The sequence below is a fragment of the Miniopterus schreibersii genome (genome assembly GCF_964146895.1).
Source record: "Miniopterus schreibersii genome assembly, chromosome: 5".
In the NCBI taxonomy this organism is placed as follows: domain Eukaryota; kingdom Metazoa; phylum Chordata; class Mammalia; order Chiroptera; family Miniopteridae; genus Miniopterus; species Miniopterus schreibersii.
In genome coordinates this window covers 45,517,233-45,543,204 of record NC_138106.1, presented here as the reverse complement: position 1 = coordinate 45,543,204, position 25,972 = coordinate 45,517,233, and the positions used below count along the sequence as shown (strand labels likewise).

At 50.8% G+C, this 25,972-nt stretch overlaps 1 protein-coding gene across 1 annotated transcript in view; it reads right to left on the bottom strand.

Annotated features, from left to right (window-relative positions):
- Positions 1-230: 230 nt before the first annotated feature.
- The window catches only part of MUC4 (mucin 4, cell surface associated), a gene marked incomplete at its 5' end in the record, with an annotated part of 53,612 nt that continues 27,870 nt past the window's right edge, over positions 231-25,972 (bottom strand). The window contains 22 exons of the mRNA XM_081137984.1: positions 231-1,032; positions 2,107-2,269; positions 3,980-4,215; positions 4,304-4,368; positions 5,518-5,591; positions 6,018-6,197; positions 7,077-7,236; positions 8,404-8,585; positions 10,024-10,164; positions 11,267-11,497; positions 11,866-11,967; positions 12,531-12,698; positions 13,111-13,189; positions 13,690-13,898; positions 14,263-14,382; positions 15,167-15,292; positions 15,474-15,653; positions 17,653-17,741; positions 19,317-19,447; positions 20,499-20,657; positions 21,415-21,579; positions 22,473-22,606. Coding sequence (XP_080994110.1) covers positions 840-1,032; positions 2,107-2,269; positions 3,980-4,215; positions 4,304-4,368; positions 5,518-5,591; positions 6,018-6,197; positions 7,077-7,236; positions 8,404-8,585; positions 10,024-10,164; positions 11,267-11,497; positions 11,866-11,967; positions 12,531-12,698; positions 13,111-13,189; positions 13,690-13,898; positions 14,263-14,382; positions 15,167-15,292; positions 15,474-15,653; positions 17,653-17,741; positions 19,317-19,447; positions 20,499-20,657; positions 21,415-21,579; positions 22,473-22,606 — 3,287 coding nt within the window. The 3' untranslated portion in view covers positions 231-839. The remainder of the gene's footprint in view (positions 1,033-2,106; positions 2,270-3,979; positions 4,216-4,303; positions 4,369-5,517; positions 5,592-6,017; positions 6,198-7,076; positions 7,237-8,403; positions 8,586-10,023; positions 10,165-11,266; positions 11,498-11,865; positions 11,968-12,530; positions 12,699-13,110; positions 13,190-13,689; positions 13,899-14,262; positions 14,383-15,166; positions 15,293-15,473; positions 15,654-17,652; positions 17,742-19,316; positions 19,448-20,498; positions 20,658-21,414; positions 21,580-22,472; positions 22,607-25,972) is intronic.

Genomic DNA, 25,972 nt, shown 5'->3' with positions numbered 1-25,972 from the left:
TTGGCTTGTGTTGGGTTGAGGGAAAGAAAGTGATGCCGAGGCAGAAACAAGGATCCAAGTCTGGGCCGGAGCAACCAAGCTTCCCAACAGGGAGCACTGAGGGCTGAAGCAGGACTGGGTCTAGCCCGCCTCTGCCCCTCCACCCTGTGCCTCGCCCTTTAGTCAGCAGAGGAAAACAACAAATGGAACCCACGGCTTTGCAAACACAAAAAGTCAGACTTTTTAAAAAATATATGTTTTTATTGATTTCAGAGAGAGGAAGGGAGAGGGAGAGAGAAAACATCAATGATGAGAGAGGGTCATGAATGGGCTGCCTCCTGCACGCCCCCTACTGGGGATCGAGTCCGCACCCCGGGCACATGCTCTGACCCAGAATCCAACCGTGTGACATTCCGGTTCATTAAGTGGACGCTCAACCACTGAGCCCCGCTGCCCCGCCAGATAGATTTTATTAGATAGACTTTAATTAGAAGTAAACTGGAGAGTTTTATGTGCAAACGCATTTTGATTTTTAAGGTAGAACCACCACCCCACTGTTAACTCTGGTGCCTGCGCGTGTAGGTCAGCGCCCCCTTGCGGCCATGCCTGCGGGAGGGCCCATGCCTTTAGCAGGTCTTAAGGTCTCCTCCGGCCCACCTCCGCGTAAACTGATGAGCTGTGCTCTTCTCTTTCCTTATCATTAGTCATTCCCATCATTCCTTCTCCTTGAATCCTGAACCGCTCTCAGTCATCTTCCTTTTCCCCATCTCCCCAAAGCAAAGGCGCCTGGAATTATGTGGGTGTGGCTGGGGTGGCTCTTGAGGTATCTTAGGCCACAGCTACCCTCTTGGGGTGAAGCTTCAGCTTTCTGAGTCCAGGGGGTAGGAGTACCGGGTGCGGGAGCACCAGAAACGCAGGACCATGAACACCACGGCTCCGAGCAGCAAGAGGGCGCCCAGGGCCCCAAAGAGAATCCCAAAGAAGGCGCCGAGTTTCACGCTCAGGTGCTCACAGCGCTCGCCCCAGGGCGTATAGATGGAGAAGGGCGCGCAGCTGGGGACAAAGAGAGGGCACGGGTCAGTAGGGGGCAGGCCCGCGCTCAGCCTCGCCACCCCCCCTCCGCCCCCGCCCCGAGGAGGTTTTCCACGACAGGCTGCGCTCCGCTTCAGGGCAATAGGCCGAGTCAGCCCTGAGATGGGTGCTGAAGAGAGGGCACCAGGCAAGCAAAGCAACCTGGGGCGAATTCCCCTGGGGTCAGCTCCGGGAGAACAGCGGAGAAAGGCGGGGCTGGCCACAGGTGAGCATGCGCAGTCACCAACCCAACCGCGTCCGGGAGGGCGGGGCCCCGCTCGGCCCCGCCCCCGCTCGGCCCCGCCCCCGCTCGGCCCCGCCCCCGCTCGGCCCCGCCCCCGCCTCCGCCTCCGCCTCCCAGACCCTGGGAGGAGAGAGGCCTGGCGGGCCTGCAGCTGCAGTGGGGGCGGGGTAACCGGGGCCGCTGGCGCGACTGGAGGGCCCAGCGGGCGCCGCCCTTTTCCTTAGCGGGCCTGCAGACTTAGTGCTTTGCCCTCACGGGAGCCCCTCAGACTGGTGATGAACTGAGAGGGCCTCCCCTGCCTGGTTCTCTTAAGAAGGGGCAGGGCCCGGCCTGGACGCAAGACAGAGGGTTGGTTCCTTTTCCCCACGAGGATACGGCGGGGTGTCCACCCAAGAAGCAAAAACAGGTGGAAGAGTTTGACTTTGGAACCCATATCCTGCTACTTAACTCACTGCGTCCCTTAGGCAGGGTCCTCATCACCTCGGAGCTGCAATTTTCTCATCTTTAAAGAATGGTCATGCTACCTACCTAGGAGCTAGTTTGCGTTTCAGAGGTAATATAGCACTTTTATTCTCCACACCGAGTAGACACTCACACATTGTATTTTCCATTATCCCTTGTTTCCTCTGATCCCAGCTTTCTCAGTGACAAAGGGAACCATCGTACTGTGCAGACGTCCTGAGGTACCATGGCCTTTTCTGGGCCCTTTGCAGTGTCTTTGGCCCCGCCTGGATCCCCCGGCACTGCCCTCGGCCCCCTGCCCCCTGCCCCCTGCCCCCTGCCCCCTGCCCCCTGCCCCCTGCCCCACTCACCGGCAGCTGAGCCCGTCGGGCAGGTGCTGACACTGGCCGCCGTGCTCACAGTAGCCCTCACTACACGGGGACACACAAGTGAAGCCCCCCTGTGGGCTGTAGACCAGTTTGTAGCCCCTGTAGCTGTTGCATTTTAAGTAAGTCCGCAGCGTGCTCACGTTCACTGTCGGGTAGGACACAGATGAACACGGAGAGCAATTGATTAACACCAAGTCTGTACCTTTTCAATCAAGAATCCCGTTTTAGGCATTTATCCTTAGAAATAATTGGAAGAGTACACAAATGCATAGGTTCATGGAAGTCCAGAGCAGCATGGTTTAAATAGTAACAATGTTTGACAGAAGTGTTGTTAAGTAAGGAATATTGTGTAATGAGTGAGCACCACGGTATGGAAAATGCATTGGTTAAGAGCACATGCTTTGAAGGAAGCCAGACTCGAGTTGAAATTCAAATTCTACTACTAAATAGTTGGGTGATTTGGGAAATTTTCTTAATTCTTTTAGCTTCAGTTTCCTTATCTTTAAAAGAAAATGATAATAGCACCTCCCTTACTATGAAGTTTAAATGAGATAATATATATGAGAATATTCGGGATAGTGCCTGACAGAGTAAGCACTAAATTAGTGGTCACTATTAGTACAGCATTCTATTTAAAATACGTGATACCACACTATATTAAAATGTTACAAAATAATATATCAAATGGGAATATGCACACAATATACAAGGTAATGTGTTCACAATTGTTTAATAAGGTGACCAAACATTGGGTGTAATTTGATCCCTTTATTGTAAAAGAAAATTTAATATGTGTGAAGGTGCCTATGCAGAAAAGAAAAATCAGATGGATACGGATTTGTGCAAAACGAATTTGTCTTTGGAGATTGAATTACAAGTGATTTTTTCTCTTCTTTTTGTTAATTTTTGTTTCCTAAATTTATACAATAAACGTATTGTACTTGTATAATAAAAACTATGGGTGTTCTTTCTATTTGTTTGTTTTCTTGAACCAGAGGCATAGCCTGGTCTGGGGTAGTTGTTCCCTTATCCCCACCCCTAAGCCCCCACCACACATACACATAGCAGTTCAGAGCATTTCACACCGTTGCCCCCGGGAGGGAAGAGGCTTAGTCCGCATTCTAGAAGAAGCTCTTGCTTGGTCCTGGACCCAAGTAACAGAGCAGCTTCTGTTGGGTTTGGCACCATCACTGCTCTGTTTTCTGTCTTGCTTCCCAAATAGGGGGGGCTATTCCTTTCCTTCTCTGACAAGCTCGTCAACCTATCTCATTCCTGTTTGGGGTTAGTCAGGGGCTATCAGAGCAGAAAGGGACCTCAGAAATCCCATCTCATTTTCTAGATTGGGGTGTTGAGGCCTGGACTGGATATGGCTTTTGCAAAGGATCACCCTCTTTCAGGGAGGGGATATCTGTGCCCCTGGGCTGGGTCTCCAGCCTTCAACTTAATATCCTCCAGCTGGACGGCAAAGGCAAAAGAATGTCTTTGTTTATGTATATAAAGTACAATGGTATTTTAACAAAATGACTGATGATTTTATTAGAAGAAAGTAAACCTTTGGCAGCAGTGGTTAGGAGGGCAGCAGTTGGGGTAACTGCTCTGTGAAACTGTGCGCATGGATGCGGATTTATCAAGTAGTATTTTGTGTTCCTGCTCTTGGATCTAGAAAGCTGGTGGGTAAAATGTTTACAATTTCTCTCAGAAATTACAAACAAAAATACTAAATTTACTTGCTTCTTGCAATTTGAATACTTTTTTTTAACCATGGGTTTGTGTGGGCTGAATATCTGTGACAGGCTCCCTCTGTTTACCTCCTCCCTCAGCTCTCCCTGTTAGTGTCCCCAAAGGAGTGACTCACAAGCCATCAAACTGCACACGTCTCTCCTGGAGATGGGGTGGAAGACTACGTCGTTCCTGGGCTCCTCACTTTTCTTCCACATCCCCTGCGGGGCCTGTAGTAAAAATGCTTCCACCACTGCATCCAGCAGCCGGGTGTTCAGGAAGTCGATGACAGGACCCTGAGGGCGGTACTGGAACTCCGAGGTGACGTTCCAGCGTTGCAGGGAGCTTCCTGAGGCCGGTGTTGCTAGAGGGCTGCTGTGTGGGAGGCACAGAGTGAGGGGCTAAGGGGTGAAGGGTAAGAGGGAGGACTCCAGGACTAGGCAGGAACAATCCCACTTACATTTTTTGCACTTTGCTATTCCAGAGAAAGGCCCGGATGTCCAGGTTCTCCAGTCGGTAGGCCACCTAGGGCAGATGGTTGGGGGTAATGGGGGGGAGGTGAGCCCTAGTCCAGAGAGGAGACCCCTCCCACTTAAATGCATCTATTCATCCCTGTCCGTTTCCATCTTTGAATGTGAGCCCCAGGACCCCGTCTCATCCATTTCTGCATCCCCATGCCCCACCCTAGCCCCGTTACTGGCATGGGTCCCTGCTTAAAAAAGTTTGTTGGTAAGTGAAGGACTTTACATACCTTCCCCCACCCCCAACCTCCTATTACAAGGGGAGAACCTGAAATGAATGGCCCCACCTTGCCTCTGATCCCTGACTCACCCACTCATTTTCTCCCCATATGTATACTGAACATAAATTATGTTTGGCCAGACCTAAGGGATGGTCAGGTGCTGGGATGTCAGTGTGACTTAGGAATGGTCCATATTCAAAGGCCCATAGTTTGGTGCAGTAGACAAATGTCCACGGATTTTACCAGACTGTAGACTGCTGTAGTAGTAGTAGTAGTAGTAGTAGTAGTAGTAGTAGTAGTACTAGTAATTATTATTCTAATTTTGAACACTTGTGTTTCAGGAACCATGCTAAGTACTTTACATACATTATCAAACCTTGATGCAACCTATTAATGTAGGTATAATTATTATCTTTATTTTTATAGATGAGAAATCAAATAATTTGTCTAATTATTAAACCTGGTCTAATGAGTGGTAGAACCTGGATTTGAACCCAGGTATGTAGGATTCTAGAGCTTTAACCATGGGCTACTTTGCCTGTAATTGAGGAATGGACATGGGATGGGAGCCAAGAAAAGGGAGCCCCCAGTTCCCTCTGGTAAGTTAGGGAAGGCTTCCTGGAGGTGAAAGGCCTTCTGTGTTTCTTCCATATAATACCCAAGTGCAGGTCTCGAGGGATTCTCAGATGGAGAGGCTGGACCCTAGACTCTATTCATTTCAAGTTGGCCATTCCAACTCCCTCAGAGGTCTCTGTCCGGAGGCTTCCTGCCTTCCTCACCCTGGGCCTTTCCTGAGGCAGGAGGCTCCCATCTTCTCTGGTAATTGAATCTAAATGGATGACGAAACTGCAGAACGCACAAGTGTTGGCTAAGACCCTGCCCTGAACCTGCCAAGATCCCCCTCCCCACTCAGAGCCACCTGCAGTACTGACCGAAGCGTTGACCTCTGCCTCGGTGGCACTTTCTTCTTCACTGAGAAGGAGCTGGATGGTTCTTACGGGAAGCTCTGGAGATGGGAGAAGCAGATTCATAATCACTCCATGCGTTTACCCAGACTTACCCAAAGAGACTGTTGGGCCAGTCCAGGGAGACCACCCGATTCTACAGTGATAGGTCACCAGGGAAATGAGAAGTGGCTGAATCTGCCAACCCTCACGCTAGAGCTCATTTGACTATGATCAGGGCCTCCCTGACTCTCTTCTCACTGAGACACAGGCCACCATCAGTCTTTTCTCATAAGATCACTCAGGCCCATGGTTCATGCCGCCCCCACCAGCTCCCATAGCCTACAGCTTACCACCACCCAAGAGAAATTTGGAGTTCTGTCCTGTGAGTTTGAGGAACTTTGCCCTGGCTCTGAGTCCCCCATCTTCCTCCAAGAGAGAGGAGTGGCAGTGAGGATGGGGAGAGGGGAGGGGACATCTGGTGATACCTGACTCGATGGCTGGAGTGAAGGTGTTCCCAGCCAGGAAGCAACGGGTGTCTGTGAAGGCTGAGGGGCAGGTGCAGGTGGGCTGGCAGCTCAGGGTCTGGGAGATGTAGCAGTGGCCGTGGTTGTAGCAGTAATTCGCAGGGCAGGACTTGTTCTGACAGCGTTCAGAGTCATCCAGAGCTGCAGAGAGCAGTGGTCAGCAGCACCATGCCGGACAGCAGCGGGCGGCGCCCAGCCCACGGAGAGCTGCTCCCAGGACAGCCTGGTTTCTTTCCCCTAAAGCCCACTCAATCTACGCTCTGCTTGCGGGCCACTCGGAACCTCAAACTATCCTCCCTGTTCCAGGCACTTCTCTACCCGAAACCATTTTCCTCTGCCAGGTAGGTATTCTCCCACTTTTGCTGAGGAAAGAGGGTGTTTATCAGCCCTTCCACGCCAGGAAAGGACCCAGAAGGCTTTCCCCACTTCTACCCCCCTTTCTGCCTTTATAAGGCTATGGCTCTACGCACTCTGGCCTCTGTTCAGATTTCATTTGGGATTTCATTAGTGGGGGGTCTCACTGTGATTTATTTCCCTCATCATGACTCCAGTGGCTGAGAGGTCAAGGAACAGATGGTGGCAGGAGGACTCAAAGGGGATATGAGGCACCCCTGCTGCCAGATGCCCATGACAGCCCCTCCAAATGTCCTGACTGGTGGGGGGGATGCGGAGACCCTGGGCCTTGCCTCTCTGAAGACTCCAAGTAGCCTGAGGACCCAGCTTGCCTCTGGTTCCCTGGCTCTGCCAGAAGTCTCCTCTCTTCTCCAGGCCACTTTCAATCTTTTGCCCTGGGTTTTCCCATCAGTGTCTCAGGGCTGCTCTGCCCCAGCCTCTCCCCCATGCCTATACAATCTCTTCTCCTTCAGCCTCGCACCCTGCCATGCCTACTTTACCTTCTCACCACACACCCTATACTTGCTAGAAAAGGGAGAGGGATGATTTGCTTATGGTTGTCCTAGACCCTCCAAGTGTCACCTGTCCCCAGAACCTTTTCCTTTCAGGGCCCTGTTCCCAGCTTACGTGCACAGTGACGCCCGTCCCCAGTTAGGTTCGGGGGGCAAGCCTCGCAGCCCTGCCCAGGAACACACTTCACATTCGGGAAGCACTGCTCCTCACAGGGGTCCTTGGTGCGTTCACAGTAGAGACCGTAGGTGTTCTCATCACACTTGCAGCCGGCCACCTGGAAAGGGCTGCTGATCACTGGGCAGCCAGGAGGCTGAACCATTAAGGGCATCTGGGCATTTCAGAACTGACCCCTCTGGTCTGAGAACCCACGGACCCTGAGTCCCTATCTTGTTTCTGCCGGCATCTACTGGCACCTTCTTGACCACACCCTGGGCAGGCATGTCCCTGCCCAAAGGCACACGGTCTCTAGCCCACTCACCTCCCTGGGCCATTCTTTCCCCCACCATTCTGTCTGCCCTCTCACACCACGTCTCCTTGCCTGAAATCTTTATTAGAGTAAGACGGGGTTAAATAAACAAATAAATATTCTACTATCCCCTGAAAACTAGATCCCCTGAAAGCTGCGGTTTCCTGTTCATCCTTCCCTTGGTGACTCCCAAACCAAGAAGACAGAGCCTCTCTGCTCAGCACAATGAGAACACAGGTAACCAGAACAGTGGCACAGGGAAGGCAGTGCTCTGGGAACCTCATCAAATCCCCTGGTCTCTCTTTTCTGACTCCTCTACTGAGAGGACTCTGGAAATCTCCCTGAAATACAACTCTCAAACATGTTTTCTTCCAAGACTGGATATTCTGGGATCTCTAGAGTAATATATTGACTTTAATCTCTGTTTTTCCCATTCTCTATATATTTTTCCCTTTTCCAGCCCACCTCTTCCCAACACCACAATGATGAGACCCCAGAGTGAAACAGCTGTGCAGGACATTAAGCCGCCTTATGAAAGATTGCCTGTGTCTGAGCAAGGCACAAAACTGCAGGGCACCTCCCTGGGTCTGAAGAGGGGGCAGTGTGGAGCTTGGGATCTGTATAGACTCATGCCCAGGGGCCACACTTTCTTACCCCACATCTCAGTGCCTTGTTCCAGAAACATGGAGCTGGGGACCACTGGGGAACTCTAAGAAAGCCTAAGGTGGAGGTTTCCTACCAGCCTGGCAGAAAGGGAGCTGGGCAATAAAAATTTAGTTGAGCTATAAGCAGTAAAGAAAGTTCTATGTCTCACACGAATAAGTCTGAGATTGGTGTCTGCTCTACTCACCTACCATAGCTCCACTCACCTCCCAACACACACAATTATCACAGAGGGGCTAACGACATCCCTCCAATTGCACTACCTTTCCCTCAAAATAGAAACTTCCTTCCCACCCTCCTCCCAGCACTCACCTCCAGGGAGGAGTTGCCCACCCAGCTGGTCTGGTTGTATAAACACTGTTCCTGTCCCTTGCAAGCACAGGCCACGGTCTTTGGCTGGAGTACAGAGGATAAGTTGTTCTTGACATTTCTTGCTAGAATCTCCAGAGTGAATGGTTTCAGTGAGCTTGGTGTCCAGAGCAGTGTCCCATTCTCTGCCCCAAGGAAGAAGAGATCGTTGAGAGGTGGAAGCCTCATCTTCTCTGCCATCTGACACATCTTGGTATCTAAGACCCTGAGAGCTGATGCTGGACTTCCCCTGCCTCTCTCAGACCACCCCTCAGCCTTCACCAGGCATTTCCTTGAGTGAGGCTGGCTTGATCCTGGACATGCTTCAAGCTGCAGGTAGCACCAGCCCAACTAACTGATTGTCTGGTAGAACTCCATAGAGGGGAAGGCAGCTGCTCCTGAAGAAACCCCCAAAGGGCAACCTTCCTGGGCCTGCACTAGGATGGGACACCCGGGGGGATGGGGGATGAAGGCCAGATTCTCCCGATACACTCCCAGGCTGCCCTGCAGGCCAAGCGGGCTTCACCTTCGCAGCAGCCCCATCCCTCGCCCTGATTTCTTGCCACCCTCTCACTTCTTGAACCTTTGGCCAGCCATCCCCTTCAGACACCAGACTGCAGTGAAGCACTGCTACACATCAATAAGGACTCTTCTGATCAAACCAGTCTTATGTTTTCCAAGAAAAATAGCAAAGTTTCCTTAAAAGAGCAGCTTAAGAGGAGCTGATAGTGGGGAAAGAGAAGAGTAACTTCCAGGCCCTCAGGCTTCAGGGGAAGAGTCCAGCGGGGAAGAAAATCTCCTGATGCCATTGTCTAGGCCCTCGGAGGATGCCATGTGGAGCAAAGGGTTCCAGACAAAGCAGTCCCTTCTTAAGCACAGAGAAAGAAAATGAGGCAGAGAGGTGCTCAGAGCTCAGAATAAGGTCCCTGAGGGCTTTGGTTTAGCAAAGAGCAGTCACCAGCATAATTAGTGCTGGCAGCAGAAGGCAAGCTGCATCCTGTAGGCTTTGACTCTGACCCTGACCCACATCATGGCTGCAGGCCTGGGCGCCTCCACACCATGACTGAGAAAGAGAGATGCAGCTGCTCTGTCTCAGCACAGAAAAGCAGACAAGGAGAGACCAAGTTAGGTAAACATGGTTGATAAACGTAAAAATAGCGACAAACGTTCCAAATGAAGGTAGTTGTAGTTCTTTACATCTTGTTCCACATTATATCCATTAAAAAGTAGATATGAAAATGTTTTAAATTAGGATGTGTTTGTTGTACTTTATTCTAATAATTTGGCGATTACACAAAGATGACTAAAGGTGATTGCATATTATTAGGTTGAGATGAAAGGACCTTTGCATCAGTTGTGCGTGCCCAGAGTCAGTGTAGCTAGCAGGCCCGAACTCCATAAGCCCATGACTATTCACCGCGGGGGTGGGCCCCTATTTGAATCCTAGGAATCATCCCTAAGAAATGCTGGTCCTGAATATTCCAATGGAAAAGTGACATGAAATTGCACAAGGTATAATAATGCAGAATTGCCCGAAGCTTGATTCTCAACGCATCCCCTATGTCCCCAGCTAAGCCTTCTTACCAAAAAGCTTGAAGTCGTCAGTGTAGTTGTTTCTGAGAGTGAATGTGACGTCCTCAGAGCTGCTTTTGTAGTGAATCAATGTGGTCCTCCTCATGTAGGCTTCCACCAGTTGGGGACCATCGATAGAGGGTGGGTACTGATCTGGAACACAAAGAGGGGATTTGGGGCCCGAGATAGGGCACGCTCTTGCCTTGTGGGCCTCCTCTCTCTTTCTCCAGTCTTCTGGCTTGTGTGAGGCATTCACAGGACTGTGACCCACCTCTGGAAGCAGGAATTAGTCTGTGCACCTGCTCTCAGGCCTATGCAAAGCAGACTGGGGTTGTACTGCCCACCCGGCCAAATCTTTATTCTCTCTTTATCTTCTCCCCTAAAGGGATTCATTTCAAGTTCTTTCCTGATCAGAGTGCTATGCTGGGCTTGGTATAAAGTGAATCTGAAAACAGAGCTGTTCAGACCATCACAGAGTTTTACCTTTGGAAGAACGCTGAGAACCATGAGGGTAATACCTAAATGGGCATTGCATTTGTCAGGAAATAAACTTTTTCACTGGTCTCTGCTTTTTGGAGCCCTGCTATTTCCATTTCATTTTTTGTTCATTCATTCATTCATTCATTCATTCATTCATTCATTCAGTCAGTCAGTCAGTCAGTCAGTCAGTCACTAACAAGTATTTATTGAGCACCTACTATACGGCTGGCACTGAGGACACAGCAGTGAGCAAATAATACAAAAGATACCTGTGAACATTAGGAAATATGTTTGATAGTTACAAATGCTAAGTAGGAAACATAAAGCAGGGAAAGTGAATAGCAATGTGGGTGAATGTGAAATTTTAAACAGGCTGGCCAAGAAAGGTGACATTTAAATAGAGACTTGAAGGAGGTAAGCAAGCCTATGGGTCTGGGGGAAGGGCGTTCCAGGCTAAGGGAACAGCATGTGTGAGGCTTTGGAGCTGAGAGTGAGCCTGGTGTTTTGAAGGACACAAAGAAGCCAAGGGGGCTGCAGTGGAGAGAGCAAGGTGGGAGTAGTAGGAGATTTCAAGAGGCAGATTGAATAAAGCTTTGAAGGTCATCGTGAGGACAGAGTGAGCTGGTGAGTTGTGGGAGGGTTTGAACGGAGGAAGAACATGAGTCAAAGAACCTGGGAAATTAAAAAAATGTGTAGCTTAAAGGAGCATCGTGGAAGGGGGCTCCTCATCTGCCCCTAACTCTGAAAACGCTTCCCTGGGCCTCATGCCACTTACTGAGGGTGTCGTTCATCTGCTGGTATCTTCCAAAGATCATCCTAGTGTCCAGTCCAGCCCTTGTGTTTCCTGTGGCCAGGGTGTCATAGATGCATTGCTCTTCTCCATTACACTTGAGGGCCAAATTTTTGTCCAAGTTGTTTTTCAACAATTGGGGAAGAAAGACAGGGGTGAAGTTGGAAGGCAGATGGTCTTCCCTCTTGCCGAGGAGGCTTGTTCCGTTGATTTTCCCTGTAACACATGAGGTTCGATGGTGGTGCCACCAGGGGTGGGACTCCAGGTATATTTCTGCAGTGCCCACACCTTGCCCTCACCTTATAGGGCTTCAGGTTGCAGAGTGGGGGCATGAAAGGACAGGTTGACTTCCAGCTTCTGAGACTGGAAATCCCTGCTCTAGTGACTGAAAGCCACCCGCTTCCCTCATCCTCTCCTCCAGATAGAGAGACACAGGTGGGAGTGGAGTGGAGGGGACAAATCTGGGGTGACACCAGAATCCTCAGCATCTCCTCACTTTTCCACCCCTCCCTCATGAAGGACAGAGGTCTGGTCCCCCCAGGTCTCTCTCCCTCTACCCCCAGTGCTCTGCAGTCCACACTCACAAGTCATTCCATAGTGAAAAAGCATCTCTTCAGTGCTCCCTCGGGGAATGGTGGTGCCATTGGGCATCTTGAAGTCATCTTCCGGATTGTCATTCCAGACCCCTGGGGGACAGAGTAGGAGGTCAACCACCCTGGGACTATGGTTCTCCCCAGTCCCTGGGAACATCCAGCTGGTCATACTCAAGAGGCAAAGAGGAGCAGGGGGCCCAGGAAGCCTCTCTGGTGCATCTGTTCTTGGCTCAGTCCTCCAGGAGGAGGGTCGGGGATGGACCATAACCTCAGAGCCCACCCTTCTACTTCAGGGAGGGAGGAGGAGAGAAGGAAGGAAGGAATCGAGGTGATGGGGGGTGGGGTGGGACGGTGTGAGGTGCAGGGAGCAGGAGGGAGGCTGCTGGCCCCACCCTCCTCAGAGCCCATCCTGAGTGCTCCCTTGGCTGCCCAGAACTGGATCTTTAGGAAGACAGGGAGTGACCCTCGAAGGTAGCTGAAGAGGTCCCTGTCCTTCCCTGCTGCTCTGTGCCCCCAGGATTCTGTTCCCAGGAGGCTGAGAAAGGGAAGCTCAGCTTGGGATGTCCAGGGGACAGTGGGAGGGGGAGCCTGGGGTCGAGGCTCTGAGCTCCTGTTGCGGCTGTTGCCTCACAGGCAAGGTCCAGCCTGCCTCTTACCCAGGAGGCCCTCTGTGTGGTTTCGGTACTCCTGTGGGAGGCTGCAGGAGGCATGGAGGATGTTGGAGAGAGCTGTCACTGAGACCACCACCGTCCCGTCTAAGCTGACTGACACCAGGGAGCCATTGCGGGTCACTACGACTCCAGTGGTGTTGAAGACTTCTTGGTCTAGAACGGTGGGAGACAGGTGAGGAAGGCCCAAGACTTGGCAGTAATGAAGGCTCAACATGCAGAGAGGACACTGGAAGCAGCTCTGGGATGTCCTGTGGGCACCTTCTCCAGTGGCCCCAAAACCAAACTCACAGGACACCCCTCAAGGCTGCACCCACCACTTCTAGCTGGGGACTGAAAACAGGGGCTACCATAGGGAGGCTGTCACAGCACTGGAGGAAAGAGAGACGTGAGGAGGGGACATTTAATACCTAGTTCCTGGGTGAAGAAGCTGCTCGGCACAGCTGCTAAAGGGACAGCAGGGGTGGCCGCCACTCTCCTCTGCCCCAGCGCTGCCACCTCCACACCCCATCACACTGATCCCAGGCGTGGGGCACCCTCTGAAGCCTCACAGCTGTGCCCAGCCTACCTTCTCTGTCTTCAAATGTCACAGTCTGGTTATTGAGCAGCACGTGGATTGTGTCATTGGGTTCAAGGAGCCACTGAACCTGGAAGGAAATTGGAATAAGGCTAAGCCTGACCTGCAGGTGGGCCCCGAGGCTGAGAACGGAGGCTGCAAAGGCCTAGAACCTGAGCCCTGGGCGAAGATGAAGGCGATGCGTGATGACAAGGTTTCCCTACCTAACGTGTATGGAGTGCTTAGCATGGGCCAGGCTCAGAGCTGGGCAAGTTCCTTAGATTATCTCCTTGAAATCTCACAATACCTTGTGGGGTAGATAATATTATTATCGCCATTTTCCTATAAGAAAACTAAGGCACTAGAAGCTAAGTCGTCTATTCAGTCACATAGCTGGTAGAGCCTGGATCCTAATCTTGTGTCTCCAAGGTTGACTTTCAAACTACACAGGCAGGTGGCGTCCTCCCTCCTTCCTGCCCCCTTCCCTTCTTCCTTCTTTTTCTTCTCCTTGGGCCTCGATTTCCAGCTGAAGAGCCTCAAGGGCTCTCTGGGAGGGGAGCAGGGATGCCTGGCACCTGCCGCCTCACTCACCGTGATGGGGGCCAGGCTGCTGGAGTTGTATTGAGCGGCAAAGGCAATGAAGTTGGTGGCCTGGGCAGAGCCTGTCTGGGCAGTGCGGCCCTGCAGCAGGAACGAGGAGTTTCCACCCTCGGCCCTTACCAGCAGGAAGTCGCCCAACCCATTGAAGGTGTAACTGGCATCATCTAAGGTGGTGATGTGGGGGTCCCCGAACATCCAGGCTGGAAAAAGAAGATACCAGATTGGCATGGCAGAGGAGGGAAAGGTGCGAGATTCCCCCCTGCCCCCAGGCAGGCCATTTCCCGGTAGACTCAAGCCTGGGGAAGTGTTCATGGCTTGTAGAATCCTCCCTGGAAGCCCTCTTGCATTTTTGTGTCCCCACCCCACCCATATCTCCTCATTATCTCCCCCCATTCCCACCCCTTCCCAGTACAGTGTACAAGGCCCCTCTGTTTGCCGTCCACCAAACACCAGAACCATCTCCACCTTCCCTTGTACCCACAGCCCTGGCCTATGCCCCAAGAGGCTGCCCCTCCCAGATCCTCTGACTTGGGCCTTCTCCAGAGCAGGCCCCAGCAGCCTCACCGGGCCTCGGGGGCTGGTACCCAGAACAGTCAATGTGGGGCCGCCTTTGTTGGTACAGGACACAGAAGAAGGGGTGGTCACTCCAGCGGCAGCACCAGTCCTGCAGCTCCAGTTCTTGCTCTGTGGAGAGGAACAGTGTGTTGAGGGGTGTATGCGGGGAGGTGGGACATGGAGGACCTGCAGAACCCAGCTGGAAGGTTCGTGGGGCAGGGTGATGTGGGTGGCAAGGGCATGGCTTGGGAATCAGGCATACCTCAGCTCAGATCCCACTCTGCTCAATGACCTTAAGCCATTGACCAGTTACTATCTCCCTTGCAGGCTTGTCCCAAGTGGGCTGGCACAAGGTCAGAGATAAAGAACTTCCTTTCTTGAAGGATGGGGTGCTGAGCCCAACTCTTCTCAAAGTGCTGGGAGTGGGAAGTTGTAGCTGATGGTCTGGGACCGTGGAGGCTGCTTGGATTACAGGGAGGGGGAAGACACACATTACCTGCCCCCACACCTGTGCCCTCTAGCTCCTTTGAAGAGTGAGGGAGATGACTCCATGTCTTCCCCTAGACAGCCTGCTAAAATGGGTCCAGAGAAACAGGATCAACTAGGCCTCCTCCCCTTCCCTAGAAAGATGTCCCCATTCTGCGCTGGGGCTATGGAGCCAAGTGGAGATAGGCCAGAGGCACTCAACCATAAACCCCTAAGATGTCAGCTGGAAGGGATGTTGGGAACTGGCTAAGGTTACAAGAACAGGAAACTGAGGGCCAGAGAGGAGCAGGAACTGGGAGAGGATGGGGACAAAAGGCTTTGTTTTGTGGGTCCCACTGCTTGGTGTGGAGCCCAGGGCTGGTCTCTGACAGAGACGAGCAGAGAGCTCTGGAGGAAGTGGGGCTGAGATCTCTGTGGACACGCATACCAAACTGCCAAGGGCTCTGCGCACTCCAGCCTTGGAGAAGCTCTCCCCATGGCCCGTAGCTGCAACACACGCCACCACGCCAGGAGGAAAAGCTGCACAGCTGCCTGCTGCCGAGGCCCCACCAGCCTGCAACAAGCCACACAGACTCAGGCCTGGGTGCCTGTGGTGGGGGCAGGATTGGGGTGGGGTGTTTCTGGGGAGGGGCTGAGGGTGCATCAAAAGGGACAGGTTAGGCGTGACAGAGGGATGGTGGGTGGGCTGACGGGAGACAGTGGAGATGCCCCAAGAGACAGGAGGGAGTTGTCACCTATGTGGATGGGCTGGAATCGTAAGTCCCATAGTCCTTGCTGCCAGGTGCAAGGGCAGGAGATGTGGTTCCAGCCCCAGCTGGGCCACTGAGGCTGTTCCTTCAACCACTGCAGGCACCTGAGACGGTAGTTGGGTCTTTCTTCCCTGTGCAGCTTATAGACCTGCAGCCCCTTGAGGCCTGGTGGAGCAAAGAAAGAAGGGGTTACCCCAGGGCTTGAGGCCACAGGTTCTGCTTTAGCTTTAGGAAAAAATCAAAACTCAGAAATGTACCCTCTGTATGCCAGTTTTCCCCTCTGGACAGCCTTTTCAATGGATGGGACCTATTTTCGATTGGCAGCAATTCCTCTCCAAAGACCCCTTTGATGTGACCTTCAAAAGCCCTCAAAACTTGGATGTCAGGGTGAAACCCTGGGACAAGGTCTGGGCAAGGAGGCCTCATCTTTACCCAACTCAGAGCCAAACCCTGGCTCTGAGCTTCAGTTCACCTTGTCCTCTACTTTTTGGTCTGTCATTTTAAGCTCCAGCACCTTCCAATCCCCTCAAACCAGTTCCTCCTAATGCACCTTATATCTCAGTGAATGATGCCACCAGCCACTAGCCATCTGCTCAGACACTTGGCTTTCATCTTTGACCCCCGGCTCCCCCACCCCAGACACATCAGTGGCCAAAGCAGCTAGGGCAGAAGCCAATGCTCAGAGGCCAGCTGGGAAGACACAGAGAAATAGGCATGTGAAGCTGGGACTTGCTCCAGGCTGAGGAAGCATCCTCTCTGTGCACACGCCATCCTTGGATGGGAGAAGTAAGGGAGAGAAGAGATCCTGACAGGGGGTTTGAACTTTAAATAGGCCTTCAATTAATTGTAAGTTATATACTACCCACTCCAGCAGCCATGAGTGAGAAGGGGATTACAGAGCCCAGTAAGATATAATAAGACATTAGATTTGACCTTATCCCCACACAAAAGAAGTAATTGTTAAGATAGCTACAGTTTGTTAAGGTTTTGAAAAGAATAATCTTTCTCTTTTTTTTTTTTAATTTTTCTTTATTGATTTCAGAGAGGGGAAGGGAGAGGGAGAGAGAGAGATAGAAACATCAATGATGAGAGAGTCATTGATCGGCTGCAGCCCACAACCCGGGCCTGTGCCCTGACCGGGAATCGAACCCTGATCGCCTGGATCCTAGGTCGACCCTCAACTGCTGAGCCACGCCCGGCCGGGCGAAAAGAATATCTTTGTTTATGATTACCTGCTCACTTGTCTTCCCCACAATGACCTGGTCTCAGGGGAAACATCAGATACTCTCCCCCAAAATACTCCCTGTCTCTCTCTCTCTCTCATATTGCACCCCACTAGGTCACAAGCCCATGCATCGTGACAGAAGGGCCCTAACCCAACTGGGCAGCATTCCCCACAAAATGGCACCCATGATTTGACTTAGCTTCTGTGTATCAAAAGTTCTTGCCACAGAACAAACAGAACTACTTCACGATTTACATGGCTGATTTCAGATGCTAAAATGTCCTTTGTTCTATCACATTTTGGAAGCGATCATTTCTTTCCCTTTGGGGCCTCGGGCAGTACACTGAGTCATGGAGGAGGCCCCATGGGCTTCTTCCTGACACTGAAGTACTGGCCTTCTTGCCAGAGTGAGAGCCCTTTGAGAGCAACATAGTCAGTCTGTTCCCCTTTATTTTATATTCCTGGTTCTTAGCACAGTGTCCAGCACATAGCAGGTGCTCAATAAATAATGACTAAATGAATGTCAGCTCCTGGAACCCCTCTTGGCAGATTCTCTAAGGAATCTCAGTGGATTCACACTCCCTTTCTGGGACAGGACACTTGGAGTATTGTCCTAACTACCCATTCATATTCCCACACCCTGCCACACCTCTGTCCTCACTTCTAGGATCTGGGCCCCCGCCGAGACACCTCCTGGGTTTGGCTCACCCCAGGGAGGAGACAGAGCCCCAATGGAGACTGGCCTGAGTGAGGGTGCCGAAGGTACCAGCTGCTTCCTGGGCAGTGCCAAGTCCCTCTTACATCTGTAGGAGGTCAGTTTGTGCTGGGGACTCCCTTCAGGATGGCAGGGAGCTGCCCCTCTAGGACTGTCATGGCCCACAAAGTGAAAACAGAAGAGAATTTAAGTCCAGCTCAAGGTTGGTTAGGCGGCACTTTTACCTGAGTTGGAATCCAGGAATTGGTCCGGACGATACTTCTGCCACGCTGGCAGGGATGTCAGTGGGCTGTTTTCATAATACCCGTCTCCACTGCAGGCGAAGGAAAGAACCGTAGGCCTCTGTCACACACAGGCCTCTTTCCTCCCGGTCCGCGAGCTATTCACTCAGCCAGGCATCACTCACTCAGTCCAGCTAGTCATTAGTTACCAGCTCATCGGACAATTATTCAATCAGTTGGTCAGCCAGCCAGCCAGCATCACTGACTCCCACCACTAAGCAGGAAAGGGGCAGGGGTGGGTGGGGCAGGGGTGGGGAGGCTCTAATCTATTCCACATCTGATCGAAAACAGCAGAGTCCAGGCTTCCTTCAGGTTAGTTTCCCTTCAGCTAGGGGCTGGCGGGGACAGCATGTTGGGATGGCTAAGGGCCAGTCTCTGAGGCCGGGCAGTCATGAATCCAACTCCCGAGGCCAGTGCTGAGTAGCTTGGTAACCACGGGCAAGCGACTTCACCTCTTTGATTCCCAGTTTTCACATCCGTGCAAAGAGAGGAAGAGATCACAGTAGCATCTACCTCACAGTATTGTGAGGATGAAATGTGGTAACATTTCTAAGCCCCTCAGAACTGAATGAGGCCCTGATGCAATAAGTGCTCCCCCAGTCGTGGGGTTCAACGCGCTGCTCCAGGAAGGAGAAAATCCTGCAGACTCACTCTGGGTACCTCCCTCAGAGCAGTGACTCCTGATCTTTTCTCCTCTGACACAGGATGGGTGACACATACAGGTGTGACACCTTGGGGGATGGGGGAGGCACACTCAGGATGGTGTGAAATTCCTAAGTAGTTAGATAATTCCACTCCTTTCTCCTTTGTGGCACATTAAAAAGCAAGCGAAAGCAGTCTAATTACAGGGGCATACTGAACACCCTCTAAGAGAAAACCATTCACAGCAATTACCAGTAACAAATGACATGTGACCGTCACAATGGTCACCAGCACCAGGAAATACCGTGGTTGAGAACTGTTGTGTTAGAGACCCAGCTACCTTCACACATAGGAACCCATGCCACCCTCTACATTCCATCCCTCTGCCTTCTGTCTTTCCCAGTGACCCCACTGGAGCTGTTGGTGGCCTTGGGTGAGGGATTTAATTGCAGCCCAGGGGCACCAGTGTCAGGTAGGCAGATTTCAGCCTCAGATGTCTGAGTTCAAATTCCTGCTTTGCCCCTTCCCAGCTCTGTGACTTTAGGCAATTATCTATTTGTACCTCAATATCCTCATCTGTAGAATGGGTAATAAACAGTATCTCTTTCATGGGTTTGTTGCAATAATTAAATGAAATAATGCATATTAAGTACTTAGTATAATAAATATTGACTATTATGATATTTGAGAAGTCAAGAGAGGTCAGCTAATGTCGGTGGAAATCAGAGAAGTCAAGCACTGGGAATTATTGCATTGCACAGGTTCTGGGGGAGGAAAGAGAATGGCAGTGAATAGGGATCTTTTAATGTGAAACAGAAAGAAATACGATTTGTTAATGGGAACTGGCACCGGTGTGAGTCAGAAACATCAGCAGGGAGGATTCAGCCTGGCCCTGGGTGTGGAAGTGTGTGTGCAGTGAAAACACCACTCTGTACCACTTCCCGTCATCTGCTCAGAGCTCATACCTGGAGAAGCCCATGAGGGCCCAGTTGCCTGGGTGCTGGCTCACATCCCACTGCATCCCACCACTTTGGTAGAGAAACAGGGCGAAGGATCTGCTCCCATCTGTGGAGAGGATGGCCTGGTAGGTGTTGGTCTGGGGGTTGGTTGGAGACAAACATGAAGATGCCCGTGAGAGATCTGGAGTGTCTTTCCTGATGTCTCATCATTCATCCCACACCCCTGCCTCCACACACACATCATCTTTTCCCAGCCCACCTAGAGAAAAGGCATGGGCTTAACATTCTGACAAGTCTGGGAGTGGAGGGCACCGTTCACTCTTGCTGTCAAAGCACCTAACATGGTAGATTTGCCTTCTTTGTGACTCCTTTCCAGGAAGGGGGCGATAAAAGGCTCTGGGTTAGAAACAGTTTGTATAAGAAAGAATCAGAAACCTGAGAGATTAGCCAGGACACCAGAGAGCTGGGAGAGGCCTATGTAGCTTCCTCAGGAATATATAAGGACATTGTCCAAATGTCTCCTCAACCTGAACAGTGGGGAGGACCACAGCAGGTGAGACTGGAGGTTCTCTGAAGGAGAATGCCAAGCACTGTGCTTGTACAAAGTAGGTAATCAATGAACTTGGTGAACAAATGAAGAGATGAGTGACTTTAGAACAGACACAAGGGAGGACTTCTGACTGTAAGAGCTGTGAGTCCCCAAAGGGAGGACTAAGGAGATTGCATGTTTGCCCATTTCCATTGGAAGGCACCATTGTTGAGAGCCCATATTTGTAGTCAGACAAATCTCAGTCCCAGGTCTGGCTTTGTCATTTGCTAGTTGGATGACCTTGAGCAAGTTGCTTAACCTCTCTAACCAGCATCTTTCTCATCTCTAAAGTGTGGATAATATGATCAGGTTGAGCCATATAAAATTGCCAATAGTTAGCCATCTGACTTACAAAAATTCCATTTCATAAATTTCAACCTCTTAATACCCAGTACTCTGGGCTGCTGAGGTCATGAGAGTAAAGGGTTGGGGCAGCCTGGTGCTTGTGAGTGCTCAGCATCCGGGCAGGGGGTGGGGATGCTATCATCAGCAATCTGTCCTGGAGTCAGAAAGGGTTTCAGAAGATTGGCCCCTGCCTAAGATTCTAGGATGTCTGATGTCCAGGTGGTTCAGAAGGAGCTGTCCGTGGGTCCACTCACCCCAAAGGTCCTCTGGGCAGGGTAGGCAGAGGCATTGACCCATGTGACCTTTAGAGTCCACCTGGCTTTATAGTTCCAGGTGTTTGTAAAGCTTTCAATCCATGACTCCACCTGCTGGACTATAAGCGGTTTGTAGTCATCATGGAGCGTCTCATATTCCTAGGAAGGAAAGGTAATTAAGGACAAAGAAATCAGGGTCCCAGCTCAATACCTCCAAGTTACCCCACTTTCTGCATGGTAATCCTGATCACTTTAGTCTACCCACATCTGACATCCTTCCCTCTTCCAGATCTACATTTTTCAGTTAGCTCCTTCGATCCATAAGATTAATTCATATTTGATGGCACAGAAACCTGGGGTGTGTGGAGTGGAGAGTCAAGGCCCAGAAACCCTAGTCTTCTGGACTTGAACTCATGCATCTTTTAGCACAAACTGGCTTGGACAGCATAACCACTGGTGACCATTTGAACCTCCCCCTGTTCGACCGAAGGCTCCTTGAGGACAGGCATGTGTTTCTCCATCTTTGGACCTTCTACATGTAGTGCCTTGTCCATGGCAGGGGCACAGTCCACATTCACCTGCAGGAACTTTCGTTACACGCTCCCACTGACTGGAATCATTAACCCAATCCAGGAGCACATGCAGGGGGCCTGCCTGACTCATTCTAAACTGAAACTCTGGATTGTCAACCCCCATCCGTCACCAGCAGGTTTCCTCATGGTTGTGTCAGGGCATTCCTGAGTTTATGTAATAGTCCTAATCTGCTTCCTCCCCACCCTCATATTTAAGCACCAATCCCTGCCCACACTGAGCCCGGCTCTAACAGCAGTAACATGTGCACCACCTTCCACACAGCCCTTTGTCTCTTCTTGTCAGCTCCTGGAGGACCCTGAATGCCAGACTTTGAAAAGCCCACCTGGTAAAACATGGTTCCCTGGCTGCTGGAGAAATCAGCATCATCCCAGAATGGAGCCACCACGGCTAGATGGTCCCTGCCTGTGAAGCCTCCAAGGGGAGGGTTGGGGTAAGAGAAAATCTGGTACTCGAACTCCGGGAAAATGATCTGACCGTTATCTGTGAACTGAGCACAAACGTTCTTTGGGTTAGCATTCAGAGCCGCCTTGGGACAGCTCCTCAGAAGTGGGACCCCCAAAGGCCTCTCTGGGTAGAACTTTAGAGGTGTCAACAGTCTTTAGAAGGTCATGTCATCCATCTCCTTGCCTGCTGGGAGAGTCCCTTTACTTAATTCTCACATAAATAATCTACCTTCAGGACATCCCTCTAGTCCCAAATCCTTCTTAAGGTGATAGGTGTTGTCCTGCTTCAGCAGCAGACCCTGTCTATAGGCCAGCCTGTCACAGAGCAGAGCCTTCTGGGTAAATCCCCGCAGCTCCATCCTGAAGCTAGTGCCACATGAGATGGGGCTAAAAGGACTGAAACCCTCACCTCATCACTGAATCACACTTTCATAGTGTGTCCCAACTCAACCCCCCTCACTGAGAGCCACAGGGGCCACAACTGTTATTCCAGCTCTCCTCCAGGACACAGGGGTACTTGGACCAGGGAACCAGAGAATAATTACAAAAAATGTAAAATGCATCCAACAGTCATTTCCCAAGCAGAGCTTCCTGCTGTTAAAAAGGGCCCTGTAAAAACAGTAGAGAGCTTACTGGGCCCTGGGACCTTTACTGAGATAGACACTTCAGTTCCTGTGGGTAAGCGAGCCTTGTCAAGCTCCCTGTCTTCCTTGGCTAACATTCTGACAGTAAAGACTGTGAATGCAAACTGAGACAGAGGCAGGGATACAGCAGGTGCCTAACAAGTGTTGCTTTCATTCTCCCTTCCTTTCCATCAGGATCATGGTCATGGTCATGGTCACAGTCACAGGGCCATCTTGGAGCCCTAGAGAGGGAAGCAGGGCCCAGGGAACACAGGTCACAGATCCTGTCATTTGGGCTGCAGCTGAGGACTCACGTAGAGGAAATCTCGGAGAGAGGAGCCGAAAGGGAAGCCAATCTGGGGCCTGAAGAGCGGCGAGGGGAAGTCCACACTCCTCCTGAAAAACTCCAAGTCTCTAACAAGTGGCCCGTAGGGGAAGAGGGAAACACCTGGGCCAGAACAAAGAAGAGCAGGAAGTTCTCATGGGTCCCGACTTTTTTAGACTGACAGGGATCCCCAGAGAGTTTCCACAGCTGATCTACTCTGTCCTAGGTTCCCCTAACTGGGAGCCATCGAGTCTTCCCCTCTCCCCCTTTCCACTAGTATTTAATCCATCTCCTCATTTTACCACTTAAACTGGTGCTATCATCTCATCCTTCCCACGTGGGGAGAAAATCAGGTCCTGCTGTCAGCATTCAACAAATTATTCTGCAGCAGTTATGGCACTCATAATTCTTCTAAGGGTGAAAAGACAAAACTCTTCCAATGCAGTGAAGATGAGTAATTGAAAGACCACTTCATAGAATGAGACTTGTTTCCTAAGATGGCATATCTCTAGATAAACTTAAAGACCCCTTAGAATTTGTTCTAAGGCTCTTTAGAGGTCCTTGGGTAATTTGAGAGACTTGGTCCTAAACATTTCTCAACTACGTCTTCTTCTTTCCATACTCACTTGGTCTTGCTTTGAGTCCACAGCAGTCTCTACACTGCTCTCCTGGCCTCCTGCAAATCCATCTTCCACCCCAGCCACCATAGCACCATTCATAAACGCAAACCTAGCCATGAGTTCCTTGGCTCCCACTGCACACAAGATTTCCTTACATCACAGACTCACTTCTCAGCACTCTTCACACTACTTCCAGCAACCCCAAATGCTTTGAGGGTCTCCTCCCCAGGCTATACTGGGACTACTTCTCATGTCTATATCTTTATTCCAGCTGTTCAGGCCCTTCTGCTGGCTTGGGTGTTTCTTCTTCCCCAGCTCCTATTAATTCTTTCTAGGAAACCCCCTCTTCACCTTGAACTCACCCCCACATTCCTTAGGGGGCCTTTCATTGCATGCGCCTAATACCCCGGGCTCATTTCTCTAATTGCACCTACAGAGGCAGCATATCTGTCTCTTGCTGGACAGCTCCTTGATCATTTTTCTGTCTTCACCTACTACCTCAGTGCCATGTACAAAGCCAGCCCTCAGCACCCAATTCTGATGCTGTCTCACTGTCCCTTGTGAGGACCTTCTGATGTGAAAGAGCAGAGTCTGTGAGCAGGCAGGCTGAGACTGAGCATTCAGTTACATCACCTTATAAAAGAGATATCGGAGCAGCTTGACTTCCCATGGCCCAGAAGGGGCAGTGGAGATATCCACAGAAATAACCACAAGGGCATTGGTAGATCCAATCCAGCTGTCACAACTACAAGCTCCACATCTAGTTCAATCCTCTCCATTCTAGGGCGGAAAGGTCTCAGCTCTGTGCCATCACTTACCTTTCTCCGGCTTGATAGGGACTGGGGGAGCTGTCAAGCGTGTGCCTGTGGATGTGTTGGGATTTGTGGTTGTAAAGGTCTGGGAAACTGTTGAAGGTAGTGATGTTGCTGTGCTTCTCTCACTGTCTGTCCTCAGTGAGGTTGTGATTGTTCCTGGCACGCACGAAGAAAAGACTGGAGTGGGTCTTACAGTCAGACAGTAGCAGAGTCAAAAAGAGTCACAGACTAGGAGCTGGAAGAGACTACTAGAAGCCCTCTTATCTCTTTCTTGGTCATACTCATACCAATCCCTGCAGTTAAGCAGTTGTCTGCTGGGGCAGAAGGGACGGTGACCCTATCACCCACCACACCTCCATTCACTTCACCCTCTTACGGACCTGACCTCAATCCTAGACTGGTGATGTTAACTCATCACCCTCTCTCAAGTGCTCCTCTAGGCCAAACTGAACCAATGGGGCCATTGTAAGAGACCAAGACACTGGAATCCCCACCTACCTGATGTCTCAGCCTTGAGAGTGGAGCTTGAGGATGCTGTGGATGGTGGGAAAGTGCTGGTACCAGACAAAAGGGTGGGATAACCTGTGAATATGGTGGTGGAGCTCCAGGAAACTGCAGGGCCAGACACTGATTGAGAGAAAGAATAATTATCAATTGAAGTATAGAAACTCAGTATGGGCTGAACTTTGCCCACATGATCTGAGGAAATAAAGTCAGAGAAAGCATAGCCTGTTGATAGCTGCAGTGTAGGCAAGGTACTCTTAGAATACTTAGGTGCTGAAGAAGTGTCAGGAGTGGTCTTGATCGAAGGGTAGGTTGTAGGTAGAAATGACAAAGTCAGTGTGGATCCAGCTACACTGCTACGACTCCTCCTAGTACTCATGTATGTTGGCTTATAGTGGGGTTGGTAGTGGAGGCTACCATTTGAACAGTTGCAAGATACTCAGAGGCGGGTGTGTTTAACTTGCTCATTGAGGAAGTAGGGACATGCACGGTATTTGTCACAGAGTTACTGACAGAACATACAGTAGGAATGACCTCTGCAGTCATGTTTTCATGGATGACTGAGATGGAGGTATTGTCAGAAATACTCCACTTGTGGACAAACTAGGGAAAGGAGAAAGGTAAGAGAAATAGAAGTCAAAGTTACAGACAGTGACATGTACTCTGCTTTCCCTACAGTGGTTTCATTTAAGGATGGTGCTCTCTTCATTTAGAATGTTGTCGGAGAAGTGTGGCTGGCACTGGAAGAAACATAACTCATGTTTCACGTAAACAAAATGTCTCCTAAGAAACAAACCCTGTAGGATTGTGTCCAATGGGTGAGGATGACAATGGTAATATGTTCACTCCGGTAATGATGGTGGTCTGTGAGGTTCTGGCAGACTCAGTGGTTTCATGCTCCGAGTTTTGAAAAAGGTAATGTTTCCTGAGTAGAGGTGCTGGAAGAGAAGGCTGTTGTTTGTCTCTCTACTTCAGTTGTACCTAACACAGCTGAAGTGACGGGAGTAAAAGCTATAGTTAAAGAACTCAAAATATCCTCTGTTGTTCCCACAGTGTTGTCCTATGAAGCTACTGCTGGCACCGTTCCTGAGGTTGTAGGAGGTGTCAAACTAATACTAGAATGGGATGAAGCGGATGACTCACCTGAAAAGGATGTCTTCGGAGTAACACCAGAAGTAGGGATGTTTCCAGTTGGTGAGGAAGAAGGGATTGATGTATTCACTTGAGGGATGGCACTGGTTTTTGGTTGTATGGTGGTCTCAGTGGTCTCAGTGTGGTGGTTCTGGGAAGATGCTGAGGTTTCCTGAGGAGAGGCACTGAGAGAGGTGGCTGTTGTTTGTGCACCTATGTCAGTTGTGACTATGGCTGCTGAGGTGACAGGAGTAGAAGTTGTGCTTACAGACCCTGCCATGTCCTTTGTTGTGCCCACAGTGGTGTCCTGTGAGGTTGTTGCTGGCACCATACCTGAGGTTGTCAGAGGTGTCGAGCTGGCACTAGAACGGGATGAAGTGGTGGTCTCAACCGAGGGGGATGTGTTCTCAGCACCAGCT